Genomic DNA, 25,628 nt, shown 5'->3' with positions numbered 1-25,628 from the left:
ATATCCAGTTCACCTCACTTGCATGTCTTTGGACTGTGGGAGGAAACCGGAGCTCCCGAAGTAAACCCACGCAGACACAGGGAGAACATGCAAACTCCACACAGAAAGGACCCGGACCGCCCCACCTGGGGATGGAACAAAGGACCTTCTTACTGTGAGGCGACAGTGAGACACTGAGCCACCATGCCACCCTCGCTTTCGGTTTAAAAAACAAACTACATGGAAAATTGGGCAGTGGTAACCCGGGGGTTAAGGTACTAGACTAGTTATGTTAAGACCAAGTGTTTAAGCCCCGGTCTCTCTCTCTCTCACTGTCTTAACCGCTTATCCAATTAGGGTCGTGGCGGGGAGCCTATCCCAGCTTTTCAATGGGCGCAAGGCACACAGTAACAACCTAGACAGGGTACCAGTCCATGGCAGGGCAGACACACAAACACACACCCATTCTCCTGTAGGGCAATTCAGTGTCTCCAATAAACCTGACTGCATGTTTTTGGACTGTGGGAGTAAACCGGAGCTCCAGGAGGAAACCCACACAGACACGGGGAGAACATGCTATATATAAGGTACTACACTATTTATGTTAAAGCCAAGTGGTTAAACCCCACCACTGCCACTGTTGGGCCCCTGAGCTGGTCCCTTAATTGCTTTCATTGTATTATTACACTATTGTAAGATACTAGATGTCATAAATATGTAGTGTGGAACATTTGCAATGAACTCAAATTTACCTTTCGCAGCTACGCCAGTAATTACGTTCGCTCTTGACTTGCTCGCTGCTTTCAAATTACCGTAAACAAATTAATATGCGACTCTAAAAATGTACACCACAATGTCTCTCAATATAAACAAATACGGCTAATACTATAACAAACAAGCGCACTCTGAGAGCGCCAACACTAACATGCAGCACTGTTAGAAGGTTTCCATAAGCGTCACTGGCTGAAACTAAAATTGCTCCGTGTTCCCTATAGAAGTGCACTAAGTAGAAAAAAAAGCAATAGCCAATGTAACCTTTAAAGTGCACTATTAAGTCTTAAGTGGCGATGTTTGTAATCCAGCCAGGGGCTTCAGTACTGTTCATTGGTTATTGCACCTGGTGAGAACTGAATGTATTGTAAGTTGTTCCGCTAATAAAAATAAACGAATAATAAGAATTCCACGCAACATAAATATAGTATAAATATACTATTTAACTTTATAAAGGGTAAGTGTTTAAATTCCTAACAAAGTAAAATTATATCTATTAAAATGTATCTACAATAACATTTTAAAATTCATCTGATTGTGTTTCTAGTCGAGCCTAATAAACGGGTACATTAGCAACGTTAGCTGACGAAAGCTGAAGGTAACGAGTTAATAAAGCATTGCAAATACTTCTTTTATCCTGTAAGACGAGTAAATATAGTTTGTAGCGCATTAAAAAAATGCTACTGTTTTGTCCAACATGTGGAAATGTGTTGGTAGTAGAGGAGGGGCAGAAATGTTACAGGTTCGCTTGTAACACATGCCCATATGTTCACAACATCACGAGGAAGGTGAGTTTCATGTCAACACAATAATACTGCTGTACCTTAGTTCTGATTCTGATCCTGATCCTTATGTTAATGACTGACTTTTTACTATGATCTTTTCAGGTAAACAACAGAAAATACCCCAAACTTAAAGAGGTGGATGATGTTCTTGGTGGAGCTGCTGCTTGGGAGAATGTAGATTCAACAGCAGGTAAAATAAAAGGAGTAATATTACTTAGTTGTTTTGCAAGTACCACGGACAGTCATTCTGACACGTTTCCATCTACTGAGAAAAGATAAAACATGTTTACTTTTGAAAATATACGAGTCGAAATGCATAATTTTACTTGTGTCTGCATCGCTGCGAACTTTTTGGCACCAAGCGTACTAAAAGGTTCAAACTTAGGCCGCTCAGGTGGCGCAGCGCTAAAAACACACGCTGAGATCTTGAATGCATCGTATCGAATCTCGGCTCTGCCTGCCTGTTGAGGCTGAGCGGCCACATGGACAACGATTGGTCTGTTGTTCAGATAGGGGCGGGATTAAGCTGGATGGGGACTCTATCTCAGACTAGTGCGATTACGATCTCTGCTGGCTGGTTGGCGGCGCCTGCACGGAGATGGGAAAGGAAGAGGGTAGAGGGTGTGGCTCTCTGTACACAGCGCTGTACTGCACTGCACTCGTCAAGTGTAGGTGATAAGATGTTCGATTACTGTGCACGTGTCGGAGGGGGCGTGGAGCAGCCTCGTCCTCCTCAATCAGGAGCAGAGACCAGCATTAGTGAGAGGATGATTGACGGGCAGAAATTGGATGCACTAAAGTGGGAGAAAAAGGGGGGGGGAAAGGTTCACACTACAGTAGGATTCACATAAAACAAAGACAAATGTACATAAAAGTATAAATTCCTAATCCCCATCAGATATGGCAAGACATGACATATAATCATGGCTTCTGAGTTTTGACAGTTACGTTCTGTAAGTGTCCCAATTTGTCTGGAAATGGGGTTTGTATATTTATAAGAACACAGCTGTTGTACCTTCAGTTACATACTTAACTAATAATTCATTAGAAAACATTTGAATTACTCAAAGGGTAATAACTAGTACATTTGTTAATATTATTTTTAATTTAAAGCAGCTTCAAACTTGCTAAGGTCCATATTTTCAGACAGTGGTAGCCTAGTGAGTAGAGCTTTGGGCTATCAACTGAAAGGTTGAGAGTTTGAATCCCAGTTCTGCCATGCAAGCACTGTTGGGCCCTTGAGCAAGCCCCTTAACCCTCTCTGCTTCAGGGGTGCTGTACAATGGCTGACCCTGCGCTCTGACCCCAGCTTCCAAAAACAAGCTGTGATGTGCGAAGAAAAAATGTCATTGTACTGTACACATGTATATGTATATATATGACAAATAAAGGCATTCTATTGTATTCATTCTATTTTATTCTATTTTGCATTTTCTGTATTCTTTAGAAACCTGTCCCAAGTGTGAGCACCCAAGAGCTTATTTCATGCAGATACAGACCCGATCTGCTGATGAACCAATGACTACTTTCTACAAGTGTTGCAGTCAACAGTGTGGCCATCGATGGAGGGACTAAGTTTGTGTTGCTTCTATATGGACAACCAGCTGTACGAAAAAAATCTAAGAGGAACATTTTCCTTTACACACACTGTTCATTCAGTAGTTTTGCCTTAAATGTCTTGCCAGGTTCTAAATTAATGGGATTTACACTTACTGGCCACTTTCTTGTAGGAACTATACCAATACAGCGAAGGACTTTTTTTTATTTAAGAACAGCTAAAACTTGTATTGGAAACATTTCTTTAAGGTTTTAATTCTTGTTTACGTGATTGCATCAGCTGCACATTCATACCGGCAATCAGTTGTTTTACTACATTCTAATGAGGCTCTATTGGATTCAGATCTTGTGAAGCCATTTAAGTACATTAAACTTGGGGAGCTCGGGTGATGCATCAGTAAAACATGTTAGCTGACATCTGCTATCGGCAAGCTGGGCGCTTTGTACAGACAATGATTAGCTCAACCAAGGGTGAGAATGCCGGAGGGGATTCCTCATGACTGCTGCAATATTGACCTCTGCTGGATGATGGTGTGCCTGCACAGAGACGGGGGATAATGGAGATCGGCATGTGACTCACCATGCTTGATATGGTTCTCCATATGAACGCCTCATCTGGGTGAAAAGAAGTAGTATGCTAATGCTTTTGTCGAGGGGGCGTGTGTTAGTCATGGCTTTCCTTGGCCAGGAGTCAGCAGTAGTAGAGGAAGCAGAATGCAAATGGGTATTTGGATATGACTAAATTGGAAGAAAAGTTGGGTACAAATTTTTAGTCTTATTTGTGGCCAGAAACTAATGGTAAGCAGCAATACTTAGCTTTGAAAATACACTTGATTGGTATAAGGGAGCTTACATAGTGCTAAGAAACAATTTTACACTCTACTACTCTACCATCACTAGCAAAAACTGTTGACAAGTCAGGTTGGGTAGATTAATTTATGCTGTCTGTGCCATATTTCAACACAACCATCTGCTTGTCATATTTATCAGTCTAGGCTATGTTTTTTCTGTTTCTGTAAGTCTGTCATTATTTGACATGAAGCTGTTTTGTTTACAAGTGGCTGCATTACTGTAGCCTTCCTATCAGCTCAAACCAGAATGATAATTCTTCACTGACTTCTCTTTTACACAGGGCATTTTTGTCCAATGAACTGCTGCTTACTGGATGTTTTATTTCCATCATTCTTTGTAAATTGTACAGACTGTTATTCAAAAAAGAGATTAACTGTTCTTACCATACTCAAACCCATAACCATGCCACATGTGAAGTTCCTACCTGAACCTCATGCCAGTGTCTGTATAAATTTGTGAAATGCACTCCTGCTCCATGTCTTGCTGATTGAATAATTACATAACTATTCAAATGCTCTTAATAAAGTGCTTATGCTGTGGTTACAACTATTTCTAATTTGTAAATTTATACTGTAGCTGTAATATTGGACGTTTAAAAACAATCCTAATTGGTGTCAGTGGTGCCCCCAGACATTTTTATAAGGGTGGCCAGATGGGGCCACTGAAAATCTTGAGGTGGCACACCAAAACAAAAGCCATAACTACATTTCAGAAAGTCTATTATTGTAATATACAGACTACTTGATAACTAGTTATCTGATGTGCATAGACTAATACGATCAAATTAACATTTTACTGTACAACAACAAACCTGCACCAGAGAAACGAGACCGCGATTAGCTGCTGCACTCTGTGAGGCAAACTCACCTGCACAGTACACAGCATTGTGCGCGGGGGTCGGGGGAAATATTTTAGAACAGTGAATACACATGTGAATCTAAACAGTAAGTCCAAAAATGGGTCGTTGCTCTGATTTGAGCTCTAATTTTGATAGTGTACCAACTTTGTAATTAAGCATTTTAATGTATTTTTGCAACAGAAAATAATATTACATACTGCAGCTTTATTTCTGAGGTATACGTAGCCATACCGGTTGATTATTTGATTCTGCCATCAGCCACCATACAGTTGAGTGCAAAAATTTGCATTTGCTTGAAAAACAAGGTATTTACTGTTAGGCCTCACGAATGTTTTGTCTGTCACAAGTAAGAAAATTCTTTGACTTTGAATGTTAACATACAGTTGTTACCTGATTGCCTTACTACTAGAAATCATTTTGTTGTTTTGTTTAATTCAATCCAGTGTTTTTATTACAAATCATATAATAAGCGTAACCGTTTGTTAGAAGTCCTTGCTTTAAAATGTACAACCCCAAATCAGAAAAAGTTGGGACACACATTTACTTTGACTTTTATTTGATTGCAGACAGGATGAACCTGAGATATTTCATGTTTTGTCTGCTCGACTTCATTTCATTTATTAATAAACATTAAAAAAAAAGTTTGTAATGTTGCCATTCCTTTTCACCACACTTAAAAAACTTTTTGGCACCGAGGATACCAAGTGATTTAGTGTTTAAGCTTTTATTTTGTCCCATTCTTCCTGCAAACACGTCTTAAGATGTGCAACAGAACTGGGTCGTCTTCGCATTTTTCATTTCAAATTCTCCAGGCAGGTCAGTCCAGTACTCGTACCCTCTTCTCCCGCAGCCATGCCTTTGTAATGTGTGCAGCATGTGGTTTTGCATTGTCTTGTTGAAAAATGCATGGACGTCTCTGGAAAAGATGACGTCTTGAAGGCAGCACATGTTGCTCTAAGATCTCAATGTACTTTTCTGCATTAATGCTGCCATCACACAAGTGTAAATGACCTTTGCCAAGGGCACAGCTCCATACCATGACAGACCCTGGCTTTTGGACTTGTTGCTGATAACAGTCTGGATGATCCTTTTCGTCTTTGGTCCGGAGCACACGGCGTCCATTTTTCCGAAAAAAAGACCTGGAATGCTGATTCATCTGACCACAGTACACGTTTCCACTGTGTGATGGTCCATCCTAGATGCCTCTGAGCCCAGAGAAGTTGACACCGCTTCTGGACATGGTTAACATAAGGCTTCTTTTTTGCACAGTAAAGTCCCAGGACACTCTTTTCTTATCTTTTAGGCTATGTCCGGAACATGGCCGCCATATTGGATCAAGGGCAAGTTTTTCCAATGGGAAGGTGGTCATGTAGCAAATCAAAGAAGACCAGAATTTTCTCAGAAATCAATTGCCACAATCAGATTTACTTGCTGGGGTATTCACATATGTCACTATATATATAAAGACCGTGGGCTCACCAATTTTTATGTAATAGTAAGTGTTTACTTTGCAACCCTCAGAGTAATTGTGAGAGTGTGCATCTTAGTCTGCTAATCCTGGGACCACTGGGCACAAGGCAGAAAAATTGTCCCAGAATTAGTGTGCCAGTGTAGCCAGTGTAATTACTCAAATCTAAAGTCTAAATTTACTGAAAAATCTAAAATACCTAGAGGCATCCCACAAGGACGAGGAACTAACCCAAGTCATTGGAGCCTAATCTGTTTAGTCTTACTTCTGCTTGAACCTTGATATTGTTTAAACTGATCTGCAAGGCATTAATTACAGTGAATGACTCTAGACTGAACTCCTGCAAGTGTATGAGTAAAATCTGCTGGATAAATAAAGTGACCACCGACAGAAAATTGTTTTTTTTTATTATTATTATTATTATTATTATTTTTAAAATAATAACGGTACACAGTCAGTTTGTTTTACTTTACACAGAAGAGATCCAGTTTAGATGTATAATACCACAAACTACTTGTAACTTCATCTAATGTTATGCAAGACGAGCTTTACATATAAATCAGTCTTTCACAGCATTCAGCCATTTCATAAAGCATTGTAGGCCTACTGGGTTTAACACAATGTTGCATTAAAGGGAGTCAGCTCAGACAGTGCAAAGACTCAAATTCAGAAGAGCATGCATACTGTTTTACATTAGATTGAGATAGATAGAGAATCATATGTCGAGGTTTAGGTTACAGTATTTTCATAGTGTTCTTTAGGTACATGGAGACTAGACACACATACAGTACAATCTGTTAGTAGTGATGAATTGATAGAAGTAACAAATATGTCCTCCTATTTCAGTGTTTTACTGTTGGATGTTTAATGAATGACCTATGACACTGGATCGTTTTATCCAGTGTGATAGGGAATAAAGCTTCAAGGTGCATTTTGTATCTTGCAAAATCATATAGCAGAGCTAACCAGTTAGTTTAGAGCAGAGTTGCTGTAGTTCCTGAGACCACTCTGCCCGAGTTCTGTTTTGTCAAGTCAATTTGTGTAGGTTCTGTCTCTGTCTAATACAAGTCTTTTTTCCTCAACTTGCATCAATGGGAAATCTAAAACAGTCTAACAGATGTACCCTTGATATTTTAACTTCAGCAAGAAAAGGGTACTTTTAAGAACTTCCATTTCTGAGACTGTAAAGCAAGCCAAGCAGTCAAGCCAACTTCTGCATTATTTTTGAGAGGTGGGAGAACAGTACCTTGAGGAAACTTAAGGACTTACACACATCACATATAAGCTCTAACACATGGCCTGTACCAATTCATAATATTACATTTTAATTATTAATCCAAATGTTTTCGAAACTACACCGATCAGGCATAACATTATGCCCACCTCCTTGTTCCATTTACCATGTAGAAGCACTTTGTAGTTCTACAATTACTGACTGTACTGATCTGTTTCTCTGCACGCTTTGTTAGCCCCCTTTCATGCTGTTCTTCAATGGTCAGGACTCTCCCAGGACCACTACAGAGCAGGTATTATTTGGGTGGTGGATCATTCTCAGCACTGCAGTGACACTGACTAGTGTGTGTTGTGCTGGTATGAGTGAGTACGACACGGCAATGCTGGTGGGAGTTTTTAAACACCTCACTGTCACTGCTGGACTGAGAATAGTCCACCAACCAAAAACATCCAGCCAACAGCGTCCTATGTCCACTAATGAAGATCTCAAAGATGACAAACTTAAACAGCAGCAATAGATGAGCGATCGTCTCTGACTTTACATCTACAAGGTGGACCAACTAGGTAGGAGTGTCTAATAGAGTGGACAGTGAGTGGACACGGTATTTAAAAATTCCAGCAGTGCTGCTGTGTCTGATCCACTCATACCAGCACAACACACACTAACACACCACCACCATGTCATTGTTACTGCAGTGCTGAGAATGATCCACCACCTAAATAATACCTGCTCTGTGGTGGTCCTGACCATTGGAGAACAGGGTGAAAGCAGGCTAAAAAAAGCATGCAGAGAAATAGATGGACTACAGTCAGTAATTGTAGAGCTACAAAGTGCTCCTATATGGTAAGTGGAGCTTATAAAATGGACAATGAGTGTAGAAGCAAGGAGGTGGTTTTAATGTTATGGCTGATCAGTGTATAAAGACTGAGTAATGTAACATAGGTATGTACACTAGAATTGGGTGTGTATGTATGCATTCATTTGTAAATGTGCGCAACATAAAGCTATCTGTTTTATTTTAGTAACTGGTAGAAAAAAAAGCTAGATCTGGCCCCTACAACTTTACCCAAACATAGAGAGGAAAAGGTTGATTGATTATTTAACTTCCTTCTGGCTTCCGTCATGCTGCCTTAGAAATGATAGTAATGTTATTACAGGTAAGAAAGCTGTTAACATGGTATAGTGGAAAAAGAGGGGAAGAAACAGGTAGCCACAAGGGTGGATAGTTTTAGGTAAAACATTCACAGTTTAACAGAACAGCAATAGACACAAAGTGCCTTGAAAAAGTATACATCCCCAAACTATTTTAATATTTCATTGTCTAAATCATACAGTTCAAGTACTAATTTTTCCAGTTGCACTGGCATCAGTCATCAGCAAATAAAAAAGTATTTTTGCCTCTTGTTATCCCAGGATTAGCTTCAGTGTAAAGTAACACATTATGTTGGGGGAGGTGAGGGTGAAATTACAGCCAAACTGCTTAGGTCAGGCTACCCCTCAAAATTTAACTGTCATTCTGCATTACAGAGGAAATCTTGGATTAAAACTCTATGCCCAATTTAAATTGAAGCCCAATTTTAAATAAAAACTGCTGTAATTTAAATAAATTACTGCTGTAATTTCGGCCTTGGCTGGCTGGTTAAAGGCATCTGCACAGAGATAGTGAATAATGGAGAGCAGTGCGTGACTCTCCATCCTTGATACTGCTCTGTGTGTTAATAATTGGGGATACTTTTTTCAGACACTGTACCTGTATATGATACGAACATGAAAATGGACAGTGTAGCAATGGCACCACTTAAAGATGGTGCATGACACGTCTTATATCTTTTTTATATCACACAGACGATTGTTATGGACGGCTGCATTGCATTTCATATAAGCTCAAGAAATCTTCATGTACATCTGCACATTCTACACAGCAGTGTGTTATCAGGAGACACTAAATATACATACAACAGTGTTCTCATGTCATTAAAACACCATCATTCTGAAACTACGACTATAGTCCTTGGCCATTACTGTTGTCACAGATACAGCCCTTACAGGCTTTCAATTAAGCATTAACATTAAAATGCATAAAATAATGACATGAAATCATTCGAATAAAATTAACATTGACCCTGAAACAGGCTTCATAGTTCAGTTCTGCTACCTGCTCCACAATGATTAATAAAGTGACTGTTCCTTCTCCAAATTGTAGCAAACCTTAGCTGCTTTATCAAGAATCAGTACAAAAATCCCAACAGCACCTTCACAACACTATGAATGAATATTTGCATTGTGCATATAAAAAGTACTGACTCGTCATCCCTTCTTCACTGAGGTCTGCTACCTCATATTCCTACAACAGGTTTTGTTTTAAATTAACTTGCAGTGTCAAAAACTGAATCTAAACCCTGTACATAGTTATATACAGTCAGTAGCTGATAATAAACACCTAGTAAAAAACAAAAACCTGGGCCAAATGGAGCACGGCACACAGAGCAGTAAAGGAAAAGAGGAGAGGTGCAGAGCCATGAGATCTCGGTACAATCGCTGAGGGTTGCTGAGGGACACTGTTAGCATATGCGTTTGTATGTGTAGATGTAGCCCTTGCAGTTGGGGCAGGTGTGTGTTACATCCTTGAGGTCATCGATCAGACATGGGATCAAGCAGCAACCGAGGTCGCAACTGCAAAATAAAGAAAGAGGATTCGGAGGTGACAGAAATGGCACAGCATGGAGGTCACTGAGTCTCTATTTACGTTTAATTAGTAGTCACATATTACTGGCATGGCCTGTCCTACCTCGGTTTAATAATTGCATTCAACCTTAACTGCTTAACAAATGTCTAACAACTGCCAATGCTTTTTTGGAAATCATTGTGGAGGCTTACATTGCAAAAAGTTAAGCCTTACAGTTTGGGTCCGATTTAACCCATGGAGACCAATAAATACAGTTTGTGGAGAGTTTTAGCTTAATAAAGTGTAACAATAGTATTATTTACATATTATTATCCAACCTTACACTGATTAAAATGTGTGTGAGTAATTTGTATTTGAAATCACATTATAAGATCAAGCTGCATGCATAATCAGTAGGGATGTAACGATACACTCTACCCACGATGTGATACGATTCACAGTACTGGGTTCACGATACGATTTTTTACGTACAAAAATGATTTTTTTTAAACAAAATGAAATTGAAGACAAATTATGCCAAAGTTTCCTTTTATTATTTCTCTTTAAAAAATAATAATAATACTGTATTTGTGCTTATCTTTTATTTATATAAATAATGAATGCCCTTTTATTTTTTAGGTAGGTATAAACTATGCCAAATAATGCTTATTGTGAAAAAAAACTGAAATGAAATTTTAAAACAAATCCAACATTATATAAATCAATGAATAATACAAATAAAGAAAGTATCCTCACATAAATACATTTGACTGGAAAATCCCCTACCTGGCAACTTTGTAAAGTGCCGTCAACCAGGCGAGGAGAATAGCGCCAGTGCCCTCTGCTGTTCACCTTACATGAATAACCGATTCAAACTGTGGCACATGTGCACCGATTTTTAACCCCTAATAGGGATGTAACGATGCACCACAATACAGTTAATATCTGATTCAAAAATTCCACGATTCAAATTTCACATGTAAAGTGAATCGATATTCACTTTAAACAGCAGAGGGCGCTGGCGCTATACACCTCGCCTTGATGACGTCACTGGCGCCATACGCCTGGTTGCCAAATTCGGGGTTAATTCAAAATTGTGTTGCATAGTTTGTGCCTACCTCAGAAATAAAAGGACATTCATTATTTAGATAAATAAAAAATAATCACAAATACAGTATTTTATTTTATTAAGAGAAATAATAAAAGGAAACTTTGTCATCATTTGTCTTCAATTTCAGTTTAAAAAAATCATATCGTGAACCCAGTATCGTGAAACGCATCGTATCGTGGGTAGAGTGTATCATTACATCCCTAATAATCAGACATCTTATTTTCACCGGATGCTTTTCCTGATGCATTCCTCTTATTTTTATCTGCGCTTATGACCAGCACTAAGAGTGCACTAACAAGTGCATCTCCAAATGGCTAGCCTATTCGACCATACCCCAAACCCTCTACCTCAGACACCCAACCGGTCAAAAGCACTGCTTAAGATTTAAAAACCCGGATCTCAGCAGTAGTGGGCTAGCAATCAATCAATCAATCATTATCATTTATCTGTTTAGCGCTTTTTTAATGGACATTGTCTCAAATTTCAGGGCCAAAAAAACCCCAAGGGCAAGGGCAACAGTGGCAAGGGAAAACTCTGATCCACTCATACCAGCACAACACACACTAACACACCACCACCATGTCTGCATCATGCAGTGCTGAGAATGATTCACCATCTAAATAATACCTGCTCTGTAGTGGTCCTGGGAGAGTCCTGACTAGGGATGTAACGATGCACCACAAGTCAGTTAAAAATCGGTGCACGGTTATTCATTTAAGATGAATCGATATTCACTTTAAACAGCAGAGGGCACTGGCGCTATTCACCTCGCCTGGTTGACAGCACTTCACAAAGTTGCCAGGTAGGGGATTTTCCAGCCAAATGTATTCATGTGAGGATACTTTATTATTTGTATTATTCATTTATTTATATAATGTTGGATTTGTTTTAATAATTATTTCATAATATTAATAATAAAATATAATCATAATAATATATTCATTGTACAATATTTTCATATACACAATAAGCATTATTTGGCATAGTTTGTACCTACCACAGAAATAAAAGGGCATTCATTATTTAGATAAATAAAAGATAAGCACAAATACAGTATTTTATTTTATTTAAAGAAAAACAATAAAAGGAATCTTTGTCATAATTTGTCTTTAAATTCATTTTGTTTAAAAAAATCGGGGGGAAAAAAATCGCATTGTGTGTATCGTTGCATGACTAGTCCTGACCATTGAAGAACAGCATGAAAGGGGGCTAACAAAGCATGCAGAGAAACAGATGGACTACAGTCAGTAATTGTAGAACTATAAAGTGCTTCTATATGGTACATGGAGGTGATAAAATGGACAGTATGTGTAGAAACAAGGAAGTGGTTTTAATGTTATGGCTGATCGGTGTATATTAAAACATATGGGCGTGCTTTAGGTTATAGGATAAACCTTTTCTTTTTAAAACCTTCCAAATAAAATAAAGAGCAATACTTTAACTTTCCCAAAGGGAAACAAGTACCACAAGGGTAACACAACACAAAGGGTAACACAAACAAAAACCAAGATGTCCAAATAGCTGCTGTAAAACTAATTGCTGTTTTTTTGCAATTGGCTGCGTTTGTGACATGATAAAAGATTAAACAAGTCTGGTAGCACAAAGTCCGAAAAGTAATGCCTGCTTGGCTTTGTGTATCTTGTTCTGCACTTATAGATTTTTTTTGTACGCTCTCGAGTGCAACTGTGTTATGATTTGTGTGGATTCTGCTCATTTAAGTTATCCTCCAGGGTGTCTGGTTCCTCTCAAGGTTTCTTCCTGTATTTTTAAAGGAGTTTTTCCTTGCCACTGTCACCCTTGGCTTGCTCAGCAGGGGGTTTTGGTCTGTTGGTCCTGGAGTCTGTGCAGTTGCTTTGAGACAATGTCCATTGTAAAAAGCGCTATACAAATAACATTAACTTGACTTAAAACTCCTCACAATCCAACAAACTGACCTAACTCTATTTCAATCAATTCCAAATATGCACAAGGAAAAAACACATTTAAGTTTGATTGCAGAAGGACACAAGCTCAACTTACCCCACGAAAAAGCAGAAAAGACAGAAGAGCGTGTTCATGAGGCCCACGTCATGGCTGATGCGCGTAACTATGGTCTGCTGGCAATGCGGGCACACCGTCTGCACTGGTGCTGACTGGAATAACTCACCCTGCAACACTGTAACTGTTGTAGCGGTGCCTGGTGGGCCAATCACCGTGGCCGTGTGTCCCACAGGCGGGGCAAAATGACTGGGCCCTGGACCAAACTGCCCTGGCATAGGGTGGGGGTAGTGCCCAGGATGAGGGTAGTAACCACCTTCAAAGCATAAGAAGAATTTTATGAGATTCTAGCAAGACAAAGTAGAATTCTAACCAAGGCAGTAAGAAATGTATTGATGGTTAGTAATAGCTGTGTCAACATCATCATGCAAACATTCATGCTTGCACCTCATCCAAATCAATACTTTGAATATTCCATGATAAAAAACAGAAATAAATGTTTCCATAGATCATAGCCATTTCCAACCAGGAATCCAAAAGATCAAAAGTGCCACACTCTAGGTGAAAAGGATGACTTAATTGTATTAAACCGGGGTAAACATTTTCCCCCAAAATGTCAATATGTGGTATAACAGATTAAAACCAGAGCTGGGATCTCGAATACATCGTATCGAATCTCAGCTCTGCCTACCGGCTAAGGCTGAGCGGACACATGAACAACGATTGGCCTGTTGTTCAGATATGGGCGGGACTAAGCCGGATGGAATCTCTCTCCCATGACTGGTGCAATTACGACCTCTGCTGGCTGATTGATGACGCCTGCACAGAGATGGGAAAAGAGTGCTCTCAGGGTGTGTCTCTCCGTACACAACGCTGAGCTGCACTGCACTCGTCAAAGTGCAGGTGATAAAATGCATACGGCATGCTGCCCACGTGTCGGAGGGGGCGTGGGTCAGCTTCGTTCTCCTCAATCAGAGCAGGGATCGGCATTGGTGGAGAGGAAGCATGACGGGAGAAAAGGGGAAAAAAAGGGGAGAAAATGCATAAAACTAAATATATATATTAAAAAAAAGCATTACCCTAACCATGTTAGACTTACCATGTGGGTCGGGCATGGGCATAGGGCCCTCGCCTGGCACATGTGGCGGAATGAACCCTGGCTGCATTGTGGCTTCATAAGGTGGGGGACCATATTCTGGAGGCAACGGCTGTCCATGTGGGGGTCCAGTCATTACCGGGGCTGGGCCTGCTAAGAAATAAAATGAATGGTATTATGGTAATCGTTTGAACATTATAAATTATTTCAGATTTGAACTATTAATCCAATCAGCCGGTCACGTGGCAGCTGACAAAACATCTGAATAGGGAAAATACAATCTGAGTGACCTTGTGTGTGGCATGGTTGTTGGTGCTTGATAGGCTAGTTTAAGTATCTCCAAAACTGGAAACCCCATAAAGTTTACAAGGAAACGTGAGAAGACTATATAAACACATCCAAGAAATGACATTTCTAAAGCCAAAAACACCCTGTTTCTAAATCCTGATAGTGTCAAAAAATGCTGGAGTCCACGGACCCAACCTACCAATTAAGTATCTTCTAAATGCATCAGCCTATTAGAATTTGCTCACCATGTGCATCCCTTTATGGCCTGAATTACCATTTTATAATGGCTACTTCAAGCACGATAATGCATTATGTCCCAAACCACAAGTTCCCCTAAACTGGTTTCATAAACGTGACGATGGGTTCAGTGCACTTTAATGGATTCTGACCTCAATTCAAAAAAGCTCTTTTGGGATATGGTAAAGCAGAACGTCTGTAGCAATAACAGACCAACATCTCAACTAAATGCATCCAACACCTTCCCACAAAAACTGAGGCTGTTCTAAAAACAAGGGAGAGCAGCAGAGGGAGGTCCCCAGTACAAAGTATTGTGTTCCTAATAAAGTGGGCAGTAACTGTTTATTATACATAGATTTTTTTGTTTTGAAACTGTAGGAACATTGTAGGGGTCAACAATCTTTTGGGTACAATATGCTGATTTACAAAAAAGAGCCATACAATAAATTGAAGTCATACACTGATCAGCAATAACGTTAAAACCACCTCCTTGTTTCTACATTTTACATTTACATTTTCAGCATTTAGCAGACGCTTTTATCCAAAGTGACTTACACACTGAGCGGAACACAATGAGCAATTGAGGGTTAAGGGCCTTGCTCAGGGACCCAACAGTGGCAACTTGGTGGTAGCGGGGCTTGAACCGGCAACCTTCTGTTTACTAGTCCAGTACCTTAACCACTGAGCTATCACTGGCCCCAGTGTTTCTACACTCACTGTCCATTTTATCAGCTCCACTTACCATATAGGAGCACTTTGTAGTCCTACAATTACTGACTGTAGTAGATCTGTTTCTCTACATACCTTTTTAGCCTGCTTTCACCCTGTTCTTCAATGGTCAGGACCCCCACAGGACCACCACAGAGCAGGTATTATATAGGTGGTGGATAATTGTCAGCACTGCAGTGACACTGACATGGTGGTGGTGTGTTCATGTGTGTTGTGCTGGTATGAGTGGATCAGACACAGCAATGCTGCTGGAGTTTTTAAACACCTCACTGTCACTGCTGGACTGAGAATAGTCCATTAACCAAAAATATATTTAGCCAACAGCGCCCCGTGGACAGCATCCTGTGACCACTGATGAAGGTCTAGAAGATGACCAACTCAAACAGCAGCAATAGATGAGCGATCGTCTCTGACTTTACATCTACAAGGTGGACCAACTAGGTAGGAGTGTCTAATAGAGTGGACAGTGAGTGGACATGGTATTTAAAAACTCCAGTAGTGCTGCTGTGTCTGATCCACTCATACCAGCACAACACACACTAACACACCACCACCATGTCAGTGTCACTGCAGTGCTGAGAATCATCCACCACCTAAATAATACCTGCTCTGTGGTGGTCCTGTGGGGGTCCTGACCATTGAAGAACAGGGTGAAAGCAGGCTAAAAAAGTATGTAGAGAAACAGATGGACTACAGTCAGTAATTGTAGAACTACAAAGTGCTTCTATATGGTAAGTGGAGCTGATAAAATGGACAGTGAGTGTAGAAACAAGGAGGTGGTTTTAATGTTATGGCTGATCGGTGTATAACACAAGCTGTTAGCATGTACACTATTGACAAAAGTATTAGGACACCCCTTCTAATTACTGAATTCATATGTTTCATCAACAACAATTGCTAACAGGTATAATAAATACTTTATATAAAAGAAATGATATGCTTCCAACTTTGCAGAAACAGTTTAGGCAAGGCCCTTTCCTGTTTTAGCATGACTGCACCCCTGTGCACAAAGCAATGTCTATAAAGCTGGGTTTAAAGAAATTCCAGTGGCTGCACAGAGCCCTGACCTCAGCCCTACTGAACAGCTTTGGAATAAACTGGAACATAAATTGAGGCTTTCTTGACCAACATCAGTGCCCAGCCAGATAAGTGTTCTTTTGACTGAATGGGCAAAATTTCCCCACATACTTCAAAGTCTTGTAAGAAGCCTTCTCAGAATAATGGCTGTTGTCAGAGCTAAAAGGATCACATAGAAGAAGTAACTCTATTATATAACCCAATCAGAAATTGCAGACAGTATGAATGAATGAATTTATATGTTTTGTGTGGTCAACTATATTTCAAATATTAACATTTGTTAATATCCATCCATTCTTTTATTTTAGACCTACAACACATTCCAAAAACAGTTGGGACCAGGGCAATTTCAAACAAGTGACATAAGGTGATTGTAAGAATGATGTAGTACAAAAGCAGTGTCCACAAAAAGTTAATCCTCTGAGGAGCAAAGATGGGCAGAGGATCTCCAGTTTGTCAACAAATGCATGAGAAAAGAAGGATCAAAGGGATTTGCATATTTCTCCTTTTATTGTCCATAATATGACAAAACAATACAAGGAACCTGGAGGAATTTTCTTTTTGAGTATTGCAGCCGCAAGCCTAACACCTACGATCTCAGATCCCTCAGACAGCAATGTATCAAAAACTATCCATCAATAGCTTACATAACCAAGTGGGCCGGGGATTACTTTGGCAAATCTTTGTCGAGCACTACAATACGGAGTAACACAAATCCAGAGACGTTCATGCATTTTTCTACAAGACAATGCAAAACCACATGCTGCACACATTACAAAGGCATGGCTACGGAAGAAGATGGTACGGGTACTAGACTGGCCTGCCTGCAGTCCTGACCTGTCCCCAATAGAGAGAATTTGTAAAATTATAGGAAAGAAAAAAGTGACAGTGACAACCCCAAACTGCTGCACACCTCAAGACGTTTGCAGGAATTTAATTAAATTTATTAGGATTCTAACGTCATGTTTTACACTTTGGTTACATTTATGACAGGAACGGTAAACACTGGTTACTGGTTCAGTTCAAGTCTTTAATGTCAAACACAGTCATGGACAATCATGTATCTCCAATTCACCTGACTGCATGTCTTTGGACTGTGGGAGGAAAACGAAGTTCCCGGAGGAAACCCACGCAGACACTGGGAGAACATTTGACACAGAAAGGACCCGGACCGCTCCACCTGGGAATCGAACCCAAGCCCTTATTGCTGTGAGGCGACAGTGCTACCCACTAAGCCACCAAGCTGCCCAAATAACACCTAAAACACTTCATTACTTGGTATTCTCAGTGCCAAAATGTTTTTAAGTGTGGTGAAAAGGAACAGCAACATTTCCAACTGGTAAATGCTTTTTTAGGAATGTGTTGCAGACCTGAAATGCAGGAATAGATGTTTAATAATAAATGAAATGAAGTTGACCAGACAAAACATCTTGTATCTTGGGTTCATGCAATGAAACAGAAGTCAATGGAAATGTAAGAAACACTGCTTTTTCCATACTGTCCCAACTTTTTTTGATTTAAGGTTGAAATACTATTTGTTTTTTAAAAGTCTTATACAACAAGCACATGGTCAGGTGTCCAAACACTTTAGCCATATAGTGTATACTCTGTACATTAGCAATACACTAAGCTATCTTGTAACTTATAAACAAGCATAATATATGTTTTACCATGGCTTAAATTTTGAAGAACACTTGTCTGTCTTTTGTACCTTGAAATTACTTGTTTTACTGATTCTGTTTTGTCAGCATCATCCTAAAACAAGCTTTAAAGTTTTAATGAACAACACACTTGCAACACACACAGTCTGGTCTTTCTGCTGAATAAATCCATACAAATCTGTCCACTCTTGTTTAAATGAATGAATGTCCACTTTAGCACGTTTAACTGCTATATTACACTAAATTTGCACAAACTTAAACCTGACTCACTCCTGACACCTGGAGTAGCCACTAGATTAAATTACTCCACCCTCACTTAACTGCTTGTTGTAAAAAAGGACCCAACCAATAAGGTCCTGAGTTTGAAATACCTTTATTACTCTCACAAAATTATTCTCACAAATCAGTGTGCCAGGCAAACATGCCCCACATGCTAGCTGTTGCATATGTGCCATAGACTGCTGTAGTTTGCTATCCCACCACTGCTGGGTTCCCAAGCTTCTCAAGATCAAATCTCATTTGTGTTATTAACCGACCTACACAGACACACAATTGGCTGTGGTTTAAACAGGGTTCCTTGTCACAGCAATTACGACGGCTAAGTGGCTAAGTGGGTAGCACTGTCGCCTCACAGCAAGAAGGTCCTGGGTTCGATCCCCAGGTGGGGTGAATTGGAGATACAAAATTGTCCATGACTGTGTTCTATATAATCTTGTGAAATGATGAATCTTGTGTGACGAGTAACTATCATTTCTGTCGTGGATGTAATTGAAGGGTGTAAAACATGCTGTTAAAAATCTAAATGAACAAACAAACAAGCGCATTCAATACTGCATTCTCTGAAACCCCATCCCTGGCAAGTGAAACGAAGCAGTTGGCGGCTGCATGTGTGTTGGAGGGGGCGGGTGGGAGCCACAGTCCTCCTTGAAAATGTAATTTTTGTAACTGTGATTTAGTCCGATTAAAGATTAAAACCAGTAGCAACTAAATGACTTAAATATGACGGAAATATTATATGAAGGACTAAAACAAAAGCAAAAAGGTGCTCATGTGGTGCAGCAGTCAAACATGCTAGCCCACCACTGCTGAGTTCTTAAGCTCAAATCTCAGCTCTGGTATCGATCAGCTGGGTGCTTACACAGACATAGTTGGCTATGTCTCAAAGAGGGCGAATCAAAGGAAATCCTCATTGCTGCTGTAATTGTGGCCACTACTGGAACAGTGACTATCTGTACACAATACTGATCCTTGCGTGGACCTGCCTTGTGCATGTGAAAAGAAGCAATTGGCTACTACACCTGTCAGGCCGTGTGTTAGGTACGGCTCTCCTCTGTCAGGGTAGGGGTGTGCAGCAGTCGAGGATGGATACAACTGGGTAACTGAATACAAGAAAAATGCATAAACAGGATTTTAAAAAAATGTAAAACAACTACAAATAAAATAGAAAATTGCTATACATCCTAACAATTTACTAATTTACCAATTCAAACCAAGATCTTTCGTATTTTTGTGAACTCGACTGAACCCTGTAATAGATATGGTAGAATCCCTAGAAACTTGAAAAGACTAAATGTTGCAGAAACATGGTGAAACTCTGTGTTCCACAGTTTTGTTCGGGTGTTGAATTGAAACAATGGCAGTCATTAACAAGCATAGCCAGCCTTCTTTCCTGGTCCCCTTGGTTTCCTGATGGGGTTTGCCAACTCTGTGATCCAACATGAGGGTACTGGTAACCAGAGGTGGAAAGAGTACTAAAATATGGTACTCAAGTAAAAGTACTATTACTTTAATGAAGTACGAGTAAAATTATTAGTCTAAAAATCTACTCAGGTAAAAAGTAACTCATTTAAAATGTACTCAGAGTAAACGTTACTTCGTTACTTTTTTAACAGAAGGAGGGACGTCATTTTCCAACAAACTGCAACTGCTGTTGTCAATTCAAAACAGCATTATTTCTGTTTATCCTCAATTAATGGGTTAGGCGGTTAGGGTTGCACCTATAAAAAATATAACGGGTCTTACCCCGTCATAGGAACATGATCAAAATCAAAAACAAACCAGCAGAATCTCACAATCACATTTATGCTGTCAGTTTTACTTAAATAAATACTCAAAAATAAATGAACATAAAAAATCACAATATTTCATAATGCTTTGCTATCGTTGCAAAATGAAAGCCAACCATGAACAGCAGAACCGCGACCCAGATCAGTCACACAGCAACAGAAAATCATAACCACTTATCTGCTTACCTGATCTATATCCGTGTGTTGTTCCATTAGGGATATAATCCACTTTATATAAGACCATCTTGTATGTTTTATCCACCTAACTAATGAAAACTATATTTATTCTCTCGGCTTTCCCGGTAAAAAGCTTAAATTGGTGATTCGTTCACTAAACTGTCATTTATAGAACAACCAATAAAGAAAGAGATTGAAATTCCGCCCAGAATGTGAATTCTGAAGCTCTGATTGCTTTATACATCTGAATCTCTTCACCAAATAAACCGATTCATGGAGTTGTTTATGCACAACATCATAATGAAACAGAGTGAGTCGTTTCTGACTCGTTAACTCAGTGATTAGGTTCGCAAGCCCTACTCTAAAGCACATAAATGCATAAATGCTCAGCGGGCCGGATCAAACAGCCTAACTTTAAGGCTGGTTTAAGGTTTAATGTCGAGTTTTTTATTGTTTTCTTTTTTTTTTTTTTTTTTACTCAGTAACGGATGTTATTTAAAATGTAGTGAATTACAATTCTTAATACAAAACATACTTAAGTAAAAGTAAAATTACTGGTTGTAAAAATGCGAGTAAATGTAATTCGTTACTTTCCACTTCTGCTGGTAACAAAATGTTCCAAATACTAAAAAAGTATAGCTTCTGACAGAGTCAAATTAAACCTGTACTTGACAACTATGATTCCATATAGGGTGTGATGACAAAATAAAAAATAATGAGACATACCAGAGACCGGAGGATGTTTATTCTTTTCTTCAAGAACAGGGGCGCTGGGTCCCCCTGGATAGGGAGGAGGGGGGTCGCTGGACATTTTGCTTTTCAGGGAAAGTACTACTCTCCACCTGCACAGTCTCTCAAGCTCTGAAGAGGGAGAAACGGAACATTCAGTTTTAGTTAAATGATACCACAAATAATTAATTCACTAATTAAAAAGTTTAAGTTTACATTATTTAAATAACCATTACTTTAACCCCTTAAATGTCTATAAATTGCTTAAGTCTTACAGATATTTGACCGTATAGATATATGTTTGTTTGTTTATTAGGATTTTAACGTCATGTTTTACACTTTGGTTACATTCATGACAGGAACGGTAGTTACTCATTACACAAGGTTCAGTTCACACAAGGTTATATAGAACACAGTCATGGACAATTTTAAATCTCCAATTTACCTCAATTGCATGTATTTGGACTGTGGGAGGAAGCCGGAGCACCTGGAGTAAACCCACGCAGACGCAGGGAGAACATGCAAACTCCACACAGAAAGGACCCGGACCGCCCCACCTGGGGATCGAACCCAGGCCGACCTTATAGATTGCTTAATTCTAAAAACTGTATAGCAGGCCAGGCTGTTTTACCTTCTTTACACAATTTGCAGTCAATAATACACTTTATGACCAAAATTATGTGGATACCTTACCATACGTTTATTGGACATCCCATTCTAAAACCATGAGTATTAACATAGAGCTGCCCTGTGTAAGCATAACAGCCACCACTCTAAAGAATCTGTGGAAATTTGTGGCCATTTAGTCAAAAAAGCCAGAGGTCAGACATAGATATAAGACACAAATTCCTGGTTGGCAATCAATGTTGCATTCCACTGCTTAGTTAGAACAGCTTGCTAGAAACATTCAGCTCAGACAAACAAAAGTAGTGAAATTATGTAAGTGTCTGTTCTCCACTCCATATCCACTGACCTCTATTTTAAAACAATGGACATTAACATAGAGCTGCCCCCATCTGTGGAAATTTGTGGCCATTTGATTAAAAAAGCATCTGTAAGGTCAGGCAATGAATGATATTGAACATCAATAACTGGCTGGCAGTCAGTGTTGCAACTCACTGCTTAGTTAGAACAGCTTGATAGAAACATCCAGCTAAAACAAACAAAAGTAGCAAAGTTAGGTCAGTTTCTGTTCTCTATATCCACTGACCTCTAAAAGAATTCTGAGTTTAGAACCTTAGTGTTGTGTCATTTCCACCTAATTTGTTTATTTATTAGGATATTAATGTCATGTTTTACACACTTTGGTTACATTCATGACAGAACAGGTAGTTACTCGTTACACAAGGTTCATAGTTCACAAGTTCAATGTGAAACACAGTCATGGACAATTTAATATCTCCAATTCACCTCACTTGCATGTCTTTGGACTGTGGGTGGAAACCAGAGCTCCCGGAGGAAACCCACACAGACACGGGAGGAACATGCAAACTCCAAACCGAAAGCACCTGGACCGTCCCACCTTCTTGCTGTAAGGCGACAGTGCTACCCACTCAGCCACTGTGCGCCCCACCTAATTTGTTTATTTGTAAGACTGTTGTAGTAAAAATAAAACAATTGTATTATTGCTTCAGCATAATTGTGCTTGCTTATGTTGTGGGCCAATTTTTACCTGTTCTGATTCATTTGTAAAAGCACACTTCCAACCACAAACACTCTTATCAGTAATGGACCAGCAGCTGAAATGCAGAACTGTTCTTACAACAAATGTTAAGTAATGTCAGTCTATATAAGACAAAGATATGCGTCCACATTTTTTATATATATATTTTGTTTACGCATTTTCTCCCCTTTTTCTCCCTTTTAGCGCGTCCAACTGCCCGATTGCGTCATGCTTCCTCTCCACCAATGCTGATCCCTGCTCTGATTGAGGAGAACGAAGCTAACCCACACCCCCCCTCCGACACGTGGGCAGCATGCCGTATGCATCTTATCACCTACACTTTGACGAGTGCAGTGCAGCTCAGCATTGTGTACAGAGAGACACACCCTGAGAGCACTCTTTTCTCATCTCTGTGCAGGCGCCATCAATCATCGTAATTGCACCAGTCATGAGAGAGAGACCCCATCCGGCTTAGGCCCGCCCATATCTGAACAACAGGCCAATCGGCAGAACAACAAGCAGAGCTGGGATTCGTGTGTTTTTACCGCTGTGCCACCACAAAGGCACTTTTTATCATACTCATTATCATAAATATTTTCAGAATATTTCATCATGTGCATGACCAGTGTGTTTGATAATTGTATTGTACATGGCCTCTGGGTGGCACTGGAAAAAAACAGGCTGTCTGAAGTACAACTGTGAGCCTTGTTGTGGCTACAATTGGGATAAATGCTGTGATAAAAGTCCTGACTAGTTTGTGGTGGTTCACTGAGGCATTTTAAAGAGGATAATAATGCAGTTGTTTTAGGACAATAAAAGAGTTGGAGGTCTACTTCACAGTATGAGCTCCAGAAGCTCTCATTGAGATAGGCCGGCCACATTCATAGTCACAAAAAGGAGGACATTACACCCCAAAAGGAGGACATCATACCAGGAACAGGGGGGCATGATACTGCAACACACAGAATAAAACCATAACCCATATAACAGAGTTCTTGACCAATTTAAGCAAGAATTCTATAACAAATTACTGTTTTACTCACCATGTTGTGTCTACTTTTAATATTGAAGTCTGTTCCTCGCTGCCTCCAAAAGTTTACTAATCGACTCAGGTAGAGGTGTATGCAGAACAAAGCGAGCGGGCGAAATTCAACCACCCAATCACAGACTAGCATTTAGAGGACGGACCTTCTGCGATTGGCCAATGGTGGGCGAGCATTTGTTTTGACATGTACCTGAGCCAATGACAGATAATATCGATCAAAAATGTAACCAGGATTTTTAAGTGTCCGTCCTAGCGTTGCATGGGCGGAGGACTGGCAGCTGAAAAACCGGACCGTCCAACCTAAAATCGGACCGTCCAACCTAAAGCCGGACGGCTGGCCACCCGGAGACCCGGTTATGTTTAAATCTGGAAACTGGGAGGGTCATTATTTAGCTCTGTCCACATAATGCTGATTTGACAGCAACATAACCACTGTGGCCATGCATGACACCAAGGCCTGGATTACTGGATTTGTATATGTGTCAATACTCACAGTCTATTCTCGGACTGCTTTCTAAATGCCTGGTACTGACCGTGATAGCAGTCAGCCTCAACGACATGTTTAGACAACATTACAGTATTATGTAAATAGTCAAACCAAATAAGGTTCCATTTAGATTCTAAAGGTCGGGCAACGTCCCAAACCACAAACTACACACTCAGTAGTGTGTAAAAATAACAATGACATAATTATTTTGTAAGGTATTATGTGGCTTGGGACAGAGCCTAGTTACCTAATTAACAACACTACGGTATGAGTGCTTGGCAAGTGAGCTACATTTAGTTAACTCTAATGATGTAAGACTGAAGACACACACACACACACACACACACACACACACACACACACACACACACACACACACACACACACACACACACACACACACCCATCTGCTGAAATGCACATAGCTAGCACATTGATCTAGTACATGTCATTATAACTAACGCTGGCTGTCTGACTACACTGTGCAATGTGAGCAGTTAAAGCATAATGGCTTGGTATCAATATAACAACGCACTAGCGTAGTACATAGTACTGTTAAAAAGTACTTCTCCAGCACTGGTAAGTAATGTTTCTCCCTACGTAGGGCGCTAGTATGCTGTTGTGAACGCAGCCTCACAGCAGACTAGCTCACTGATATGGTGTGTAAACAAAGGCTGCAAATACATAACCAGTCCAGTAATACCAGTCACAAATAACTCATAAATCACATTTATACAGCACGATGCAATTCACACGATTAAGATAATACACTGAAATGAATAATCAATAAGGGATCTCCCCATAAATAAGCTAACGGTTAATCAGGCCACACTGACAGGGCGGATAACGGTAGTTTAAACATACGCACTTCGGCATGAATGCAAAAAAACTATGTATTAAAACAATATAAATCATGAGAAACATTTACCCTTTAAAGCGAGTATTCCAATGCAAATAAAATCTGAGAAAACCTGGTAAAGTTACGTTGAGCAGCAAACAGCTCTCCCTTCTCGCCTTCTCCAGTAACATTCACTAATGGATTGAAGGAGGATTTGACGTAGCCGTGGAGAGAGGCCTGCTCTCTCTCTCTCTCAGAGTCAGAGTCAGAGTCAGAG

The 25,628-nt window shown here is 39.8% G+C and overlaps 3 protein-coding genes across 6 annotated transcripts in view; 1 reads left to right on the top strand and 2 right to left on the bottom strand.

Moving 5' to 3' along the window:
- The window catches only part of snrnp25 (small nuclear ribonucleoprotein 25), a 26,530-nt gene extending 13,152 nt beyond the window's left edge, over nt 1-13,378 (bottom strand). The window contains exon 1 of one of the 2 annotated variants that reach the window (XM_063012335.1): nt 13,301-13,378. The gene's annotated coding sequence lies outside the window, so the exon portion shown is untranslated. Of the gene's footprint in view, nt 1-731; nt 1,019-13,300 lie in introns of those variants that run through there. The other variant, XM_063012328.1, reaches the window with a different exon arrangement.
- polr3k (polymerase (RNA) III (DNA directed) polypeptide K) lies at nt 1,342-4,493 on the top strand. The gene is made up of 3 exons (XM_062990314.1): nt 1,342-1,538; nt 1,638-1,725; nt 2,983-4,493. The coding sequence occupies exons 1-3, from the start codon at nt 1,428-1,430 to the stop codon at nt 3,108-3,110; spliced, it is 327 nt and encodes a 108-aa protein (XP_062846384.1). The 5' UTR covers nt 1,342-1,427; the 3' UTR covers nt 3,111-4,493.
- On the bottom strand, nt 8,207-25,532 carry cdip1 (cell death-inducing p53 target 1). 3 transcript variants are annotated; one of them, XM_063012313.1, is made up of 6 exons: nt 25,442-25,532; nt 21,316-21,450; nt 19,645-19,725; nt 14,358-14,507; nt 13,301-13,574; nt 8,207-10,178 (listed from the first exon to the last, which is right to left on the bottom strand). In XM_063012313.1, exons 2-6 carry the CDS (start codon nt 21,398-21,400, stop codon nt 10,067-10,069), a joined length of 702 nt encoding a protein of 233 aa, XP_062868383.1. In that variant the 5' UTR covers nt 21,401-21,450; nt 25,442-25,532; the 3' UTR covers nt 8,207-10,066. The 3 variants fall into 3 exon arrangements, with proteins under 3 accessions (XP_062868383.1, XP_062868384.1, XP_062868385.1); XM_063012314.1 differs by lacking the exon at nt 19,645-19,725; XM_063012315.1 differs by lacking the exon at nt 19,645-19,725 and having other exon boundaries at nt 14,358-14,504.
- Between the last annotated feature and the right edge of the window lie 96 nt (nt 25,533-25,628).

Source organism: Trichomycterus rosablanca, chromosome 2, assembly GCF_030014385.1.
Source record: "Trichomycterus rosablanca isolate fTriRos1 chromosome 2, fTriRos1.hap1, whole genome shotgun sequence".
Classification (NCBI taxonomy): Eukaryota; Metazoa; Chordata; class Actinopteri; order Siluriformes; family Trichomycteridae; genus Trichomycterus; species Trichomycterus rosablanca.
The sequence above is the reverse complement of the archived record's forward strand: the minus strand, read 5'-3'. Positions and strand labels throughout refer to the sequence as shown.

Bases quoted from the DNA above. Each gene is read 5' to 3' on its own strand.
- polr3k (XM_062990314.1), top strand. From the start codon at position 1,428: ATGCTACTGTTTTGTCCAACATGTGGAAATGTGTTGGTAGTAGAGGAG. The intron at 1,539-1,637 runs GTGAGTTTCATG...TGATCTTTTCAG, and splicing joins TTCACAACATCACGAGGAAG to GTAAACAACAGAAAATACCC. The intron at 1,726-2,982 runs GTAAAATAAAAG...TGTATTCTTTAG, and splicing joins GAATGTAGATTCAACAGCAG to AAACCTGTCCCAAGTGTGAG.
- cdip1 (XM_063012313.1), bottom strand. From the start codon at position 21,400: ATGTCCAGCGACCCCCCTCCTCCCTATCCAGGGGGACCCAGCGCCCCT. The intron at 14,508-19,644 runs GTGTAGTAGCCA...TTTATTTCTTAG, and splicing joins CCTAACACACGGCCTGACAG to CAGGCCCAGCCCCGGTAATG. The intron at 10,179-13,300 runs GTAAGTTGAGCT...TTTATTTTGCAG, and splicing joins CTTTTCTGCTTTTTCGTGGG to TTGCGACCTCGGTTGCTGCT.